Genomic DNA, 8,020 nt, shown 5'->3' on the forward strand with positions numbered 1-8,020 from the left:
AATTTTGTTGGGCTTTTCTAACCATGTAGTTTGTAGCGTTCTTCTTCGCTTTGTACGCTTGTAATGCATCCTGCTGTCTAGTATGACGATAACGAATGTAGAGCCTATCGCGCTCACGCATACTAGATTTAATAGCAGGAGTCATCCAAGGTACAGGCGCTTTAGTGACACGTGACTCTTTGACCGGAGCAAAGATGTCAAAAACCTGTTGCACGTGTTCGTTAAATATGGAAACCTTTTCATCAATTGTCACATCAGCTTCCACTCCAGACCAATCCACCTCACTCAGACACTCTGAAAAACGTTCCATGTCAATCTTTTCGATGTTACGATAGGAGACGGTTTGAGCTGGATATTTAGGTACTTTAACAGAGTAGGCGAGGAAAAGCAGATCATAATGAGATACTCCCGGAGCCGGTATCTGATCATATCGCACCACCTTATCGTCTCTCGTGACAATGGTGAGGTCAATGAGAAAATAAACTTATTGTACTCTAGATTTAAATAAACGAACTCGCGAGTGTTTTTACTAGTCCTAATCTTTTACGAACCCGTTCACGCCCACGTATACGTAACAATATCAAATCATGCTATTTTTTACTTTTCAATATTTTGGTGATATTACTTTTTCAATTCACTTCTTATTGGACGGTTCGCGGTGTTCGCGAAATCCACGAATCGTCAAAAAATAAGAGAGTTGTAAAAGTAATATCACCACAAAGGTTTAGAAGTAAAAAATAGCATGATTTGATATGTCACACACGCAGAGATGTGCGAACCGCAAAATGTAAAATGTACATTTACATTTTACATTTCAAATTGGTTTTGAAAAAGCATTTTGCATTTTACATTTTAAATGCTTTTTTTTTGACCCATTTTACATTTGAGCCAAAATGCTTTTTTGAAAAAAAAAAAAAAAAAAAAAAAAAAATTCATGATAGAAGATATAGCATTTTAGGAGTCTTACTTTTGTGCTAATTGTTAGGTGCATTCAGCCCTTAATTCCTTCAACCTTCTCTCAATTTCAACATAGCTATGTTTTTCCTTCGGATTTCCCATTTAATTATGTATCTGGGTGGTTCCCTGAAACTGGCGTAAAACCTTTTGCTACGAAAACAATGATATTTCACATAAATTATTATTTAAATGTAAAGAAAAGTTCATTTCCTTTGTCTCTACCGATTTTTTTTTTTTTTTTTTTTTTAGATTTTTGTGAAAAAGTGGTCCAAACAGCCAAATTGCACCTCTGTGGACCGTCCTGGAACAGAATCAGATAATATGTTCTATTGCATAATTTCTTGTGCTTTGATTTTTTTCAATTTGAAAATACCTATCCTAAGACTGTAGTACAGTCGAACCTGGATATAAGAGAGAATTTTCTGGGCCCTTCATTTTTGAGCAAAAAACCTGGATATAAGAGAATTCTTGTACCTTGGAACTCTATACAGGGTGTATCACAAAGCTATGTCAAGCCGAAAATGGCGAATAGTACAGGTCAAGGGCTACAAAAAGTTCCCCGGACATGTTTTCGAAATCCTCAAAATAACCGAGATATCCGCCATTTTGTGTTTTTTTTTTTTTTTTTCAGGTACCTTGCTCCAAACATTTGACCATGGCACAAAATGTGTTAAAGGTAGAAAAAAACTAATTACATGTGTAGATAGAAGACAATATTATCTCTCTTTTGAGACCAATTTCATTTCTAAAAGTTAACTATTGCTGTTTTTTCGAGTGAAATCACTCGGAAAGCTAAAGTCCCAGGTATGGTTTGGGGGATGGGGGAAGTTTACTACCATATCATGTTTAATAGGTACCTACTTAACTAAGCCTTTATTAGTCAGTAAAAAAGTGGCCAAAATGCTTCAACCCTAAAAATACGGTAAAAAAACCGCTAACCGTTGTTCTGATGTTAGTAAAAACTACTTTAAGAGGGGTTTTTTGCTCACAAATCTTATTTCAATTTAGTCCAACCGCTAACCGTTGTTCTGATGTTAGTAAAAACTACTTTAAGAGGGGTTTTTTGCTCACAAATCTTATTTCAATTTAGTCCAATATTTCGCCGTTTGCGAATGCGCGCCGAAATCCGCGAATCCCATATTTTTTTTTCTTTCTTTCAAAGGTACGTTTGTGACATATTGTTACAGAACGCGCCTAGAGAGAGTATTTAGCTATGTATGTATAATGTATGAAATATAAACGTGAAGCCTCGAGAAGTAAAATCAAAAATGATACTGGTAGCGCAACCTGGTAGAATTCAAACAGAACTATTTACAATCGTGAAACTTGAAATCTAGTTAGGAAAGGCGGTCTCCAACTTCCATGTTTATGTGTACCAGATGCTATGTAGAAAGGTACTTCTCGGCCCACGGGTTGATAACCACTGTACTAGGATAGAGCGGGTGGGTTCCAGAATGAGAGTTAAGGTATAGGTAGTATAGGTACATAGATAGACAGGTATAATCACAGTATTGTCGAATTTTATAGTCCGTTCCAGAAATGAATTAGTGACGTAGGATAATGACGTAGGATTGTCTGGAATTTAGGAGAAATTCTCTAGCACATTCCAGGTGCTTCCTCACTCCCTCGGGGAGCATTATAAAGAATTCTTAGAGAGTAGGTACGCTCACCTGTCAGGTTAGTCTTGGCGTATAGCGATAGTTTGTTGGCGATAAGTCCGTGTTGGTCAGGCGATATAGTAACACGCGCGAGCGATTAGTTACAGTGTTAGTGCAGTGAGTTTTCCAGTGGCGAATAGTCCAAGTGTCCATTATTACCAGCGCATAAGTGACATTAAAGTAACTAAGTTAAAGTTAGTTGTTAGGCCGTGATAGATACGAGCGCATCGAACTGTGATAAGTAGATTAGTACTTTGTAATATAGCGATTATAACGCTAGGTGACTGTGCTACTCTTTTTGTGTAATCAAATAAACTTTATTGTACTCTAGATTTAAATAAACGAAACTCGCGAGTGTTTTTACTAAGTCTAATCCTTTCTACGACAACCCGTTCACGTACCACGTATATTAACAACTATCAAATCATGCTATTTTTTACTTTTTCAATATTTTGGTTGATATTTACTTTTTCGAATTCATTCTTATTGGTGGACGGTTCGCGGTTTCGCGAAATCCACGAATCGTCAAAATAAGAGAGTCTGTAAAAGTAATATTATCACCACAAAGGTTTTAGAAGTAACAAAATAGCACTGATTTGATATGTCACACGACGCAGAGAATGTGCGAACCGCAAAATGTAAAACACTGTACATTTACATTTTTACATTTCAACATTGGTTTTGAAAAGCACATTTTGCATTTTACATTTTAAATGCTTTTTTTTGACCCCATGTTTACATTCTGAGCCAAAATGCTTTTTTGAAAAAAAAAAAAAAAAAAAAAAAATTCATGAGTTTGGACCTAAACTCCCAGTAGAAAACAGGGTCTCCACTCCAAATTTTTAAAAATCACTAGATTCAGGAAAGAAATCACTGAGATTTTTGTAAATTTCTCCCAAATGGTAGTTTATTCGTGGGTTTTTTTGAGGGTAGAAGTCTCACTATAATATTTTTTATAAGTACCCCTAGTGAAAAATCCTCTATCAGACAATGGGAAAACTGTGTTAAACTTTTTACTTTCTCTGGACCTCGAATAACTTTTTTTAAGCTAGCAGCACGCCTATTGACGACAGATGGTCACCCATCCGGGTACGTAACCACGCGCAAACCGTCTCAACTTCAGTGATCCATGCGGAACTGGTGCTTTTTCAGGTTTGTGGTTATGTGGCGGGTTGAGCTGAGACATAACTAGGTGAGAGAAGATATTGTGTTCTAACAGTTTTGGCATGGGAGTGGTAAGTTTACCAACCTTGCCTATCTCAACCCGGTACATAACAGCACGACCTCAAGGGTGCTACGTCGCCGCTGGTTTTATGGAAAAAAAAAAAAAAAAAATGTGTGAAGGGCAACTATAGCGCTTTCACTAAATTTTTAAGCAGTGCATATTTGCATACGCCGGCTAATTTAGAACGGGCAACACCAGATTGTAGGTTTCTGGGAAAAAAAATAGTCTATTTTTTCAGCTTTAAGAGCAATTTTGCAATGAAATTACATTTCTTTCAAAAATCACTAGATTTTGACCTCAAATCACTAGATTTGCCAACAATTCACTAAATTTAGTGAAAAATCACTTGTCAGTTTTCTGGCTATAGTTTTCTCAGTGGTCAGTAGAAGAATTTTAGCCTAAGGTTATGTAATTGGACAGAGGGAACTGTAACTGCTATTGTCTTATCCTCCCGAAATCGAAGAGAGAAGGAAGACAGGACAGGATAGGAGAGACAGGATGGCAGTTCTTCAAAGGGTTCTCTCTGCTTTTAAAGACCAAGCACAAGTCCTCACGATGGTTGACTGCGGTTCAGGACGAGCCAGCCAAATTAACATGGCTAGAGCTAGAGACCATCACCCCGGTGTATAGCAGATACAGAAAGACATCTTTTCTTTATTCTGCTATCGCCATTCGGCGAAAGCTAAAGCCGCTACAACAACAACAACAACAGGATAGGAGAAAGCCAGCCGTTCCGAGAACGAACATTATCCCATCAGGATAAAATCCGCCCCGGGCGGGAGTTTTCAGACTCACTTACTCATACTAATTCTAACCCACTTCTAGATAAGCTAGGAAGATGGGGTTTTCACCATTAAATTCCTTACTTTTTGTACATTCTGGGAAAAATCGAAAACCCCCGAAATTCCATACCGTTCCCGAGATATTGACGTTTTCTAGTCCCCCCATAAGAAATACACAGGGAACAAGGTTTGAGGCCAGCAAAACTTTTCCTACGTTTAATATTTTCTCTCGCTTTTTTTCTTCGGAACACGATTCAGGCACGATATTAGTTTTCAGGGGCGAAGCCAAGGGAGCGCGAAGCCCGCAGCGCGACCGTAAACAAGGGATAGCGAAGCGCGACCCCATGCACAACCCCGCGAAGCCCCGGGAGCGCGCAGCGCGACCGTAAACGAGGGAGCGCGAAACGCGACCGCATGCACAACCCCGCGAAGCCCCCGGGAGCGCGCAGCGCGACCGTAAACAAGGGAGCGCGAAGGGCGACCCCATGCACAACCCCGCGAAGCCCCCGGGAGCGCGCAGCGCGACCATATACGCAACCCCGCGTAGCGAACACGCGAAGCCCCCGGGGGTGGAGGGGGGCGAAGCCCCCCTCCCGAGCGCGAAGTGCGAGTCCTAAATATATACAGCCCCTTGTGTAACTGACTCACTCACTCACTCATACTAAGGTAAAACACCCAGTCATCGACACCCTTAAGGATTTTTTCATTTTTAATTCGCTATAACTTGTCCATTTATTGAGGTAATTAGGTTTGGAGGTACACATTTCAAAGTGTGATCATTGATCATCATGGGCAATCTCTACCATATAATTTTACCAATGCCTGCCTAGCTAAGACCCTATAAGGTAAAACACCCAGTCATCGACACCCTTAAGGATTTTTTCATTTTTAATTCGCTATAACTTGTCCATTTATTGAGGTAATTAGGTTTTATTAACAATAATATAAAAAAACAATAAATGCACCTCCTAAGCTTAAAATAAACTTATATAGAGGTGAGCTCCTCTCCTAAATAAATACTACCCTTAAGTACCAATGTACCTACCTACCTATTTCAGTCTTTTTCAATCTAATATTTTTACTACTACCTACTACCCTTAAGTACCAATGTACCTACCTACCTATTTCAGTCTTTTTCAATCTAATATTTTTTTTTTTTTTATATATTTTCCATTACTTAAGTAGAAAGAATTTTCTACTAAAAAAGAAAAAGTAGGTTTGGAGTGATTTCTATAGCTTTTACATTTTCCATTACTTAAGTAGAAAGAATTTTCTACTAAAAAAGAAAAAGTAGGTTTGGAGTGATTTCTATAGCTTTTGACTTCCTCTTGACTTTTGCCATTTTTAATCTAAGAATTAAACAAAGTACCCAAGTAGATACCAATTATTCATTAATTACTCACCACTATTTTATGATTTAAAACCAAAAAATATATATTTTCCATTACTTAAGTAGAAAGAATTTTCTACTAAAAAAGAAAAAGTAGGTTTGGAGTGATTTCTATAGCTTTTGACTTCCTCTTGACTTTTGCCATTTTTAATCTAAGAATTAAACAAAGTACCTAAGTAGATACCAATTATTCATTAATTACTCACCACTATTTTATGATTTAAAACCAAAAAATATTAAATAAGATAGTAAAATAAAAAGAAATTCGAACATTGGTACACTTGAGAAAACATTACTGTGAAATACTTCTTACCCGGGACGATTATTTCTACACCGTTCCGAATTCCGATACTGCACCTCTTTTTACCATTCATTTAAAAAGTATTCACACAAAATTATTGCAATGCATTTAAATCTATTGAGAATTATGTTTTAAGTCCAGAAAAATGAAAAAGTCACTTGAAAGCTCAATACACAGTCTACAAACCTTAGCTACGAAACTCAGTTTCTTAAGGGAAAAAACAGACAATCTCGAACATTGGTACACTTGAGAAAACAATACTGTGAAATACTTCTCACCCGGGACGATTATTTCTACACCGTTCCGAATTCCGATACTGCACCTTTTTTACCATTTATTTAAAAAGTATTCACACAAAATTATTGCAATGCATTTAAATCTATTGAGAATTATGTTTTAAGTCCAGAAAAAATGAAAAAGTCACTTGAAAGCTCAATACACAGTCTACAAACCTTAGCTACGAAACTTCAGTTTCTTAAGGGAAAAAATAGACAATTGTGAAAAAACGTAGGCTCCTCTCGAAGCACAATTTTCAAACTGATTTTTTTCAATGTTTACAAACATCAGCTGATTTTGATGTATGAGAAGAACACAAATCGTCTGAAAAATCGTTTAAAATTATCAGGGGTTCTCAAAAATGGCACGTTTCCTTATTTTTGGCGCTTAAATAAAAAAATGCCGATTTTTGGTACGAAAACGGTGACTAGGTGTTTTACCTTACAGGGTGATTAAAAAAAAGTGTGCAAAAACTTTAACCACATGTTTTTGGGGTCATTTTAAGGGGGTCAATTCTATAGTAAAAGTTGCGAAAATCCTTCCTAAAGGAGGTACACGCCCCCAAAGTTGGTTTAAAAAAATCGAATATTTTTTATTACGGCACTTTCTATTACTACAGTATAGCGGAGCTATACTAGTAATGAAAGTATTGCAATCGGTCCAAATTTTCAAAAAAAGCATTAAAAAAACCATTTTCAAAATGTACATTTTGCATTTTACATTTCAAATTGGTTTTTAAAAAGCATTTTACATTTTGCATTTCAAATTGGTTTTCTAGAGGCATTTTACATTTTGCATTTCAAATTGGTTTTCAAAAGCATTTTGCACATCTCTGCCTGATAGTGTGTGGCTGGTCTTAGAGACCTAAAAAGTCACGCGTAAGTATTAATTAGTTCCAGGACTTTCAACAATAATGATTTTTACTCTTTCTTTTGGACAAGGACTGTGATTTATACAGTTTCCTTCTGTAAATAATCGTACCTTTGAAAAATACTTAGGATTTGCGGATTTCGCGTTCACCGCGCAATCGCAAACAGCGAAATATTGAACCAAATGTAAATAACAATGAAACCATAATATTTGTGAGCAAAAAACAATATGACTTGATGGGTCGCACTTGTACCTTTGAGGCATTTTTGTGATTCGTGGTGTCCGAATTTCGCGAAAACTCCGAACCGCAAAAATTCGAGTGAGCAGTCGATTATACTTTAAATTTAATGTAGAAAACGAACATGTAATAAAAAAGGGGGGTTCTCATTAAAAAAAAACCTAGGTTGGCACCCGATTCGCGGACGTTCAAAAATATCCACATTAAAAATCAAAAAATTAGGTACGTGTTTTTTATTTTTCACAATTTCAAACAGGCTCCGAGAAAAACAATATAAGCATAAATTCTGGGACACCCTGTATACCTTACCTAAATATGTGCCC

At 36.9% G+C, this 8,020-nt stretch overlaps 1 protein-coding gene across 1 annotated transcript; it reads right to left on the reverse strand.

The window, feature by feature from the left end:
* Nucleotides 1-22: 22 nt before the first annotated feature.
* Nucleotides 23-2,594, reverse strand: LOC103519831 (the record flags this gene model as incomplete). The annotated part of the gene is made up of 2 exons (XM_008484920.1): nucleotides 2,510-2,594; nucleotides 23-447 (listed from the first exon to the last, which is right to left on the reverse strand). Coding segments are annotated over exons 1-2 (510 nt in total), but the record flags the coding sequence as incomplete, so codon positions are not given.
* Between the last annotated feature and the right edge of the window lie 5,426 nt (nucleotides 2,595-8,020).

The sequence above is a fragment of the Diaphorina citri genome, unplaced genomic scaffold (genome assembly GCF_000475195.1).
Source record: "Diaphorina citri unplaced genomic scaffold, Diaci psyllid genome assembly version 1.1 scaffold2963, whole genome shotgun sequence".
Classification (NCBI taxonomy): Eukaryota; Metazoa; Arthropoda; class Insecta; order Hemiptera; family Psyllidae; genus Diaphorina; species Diaphorina citri.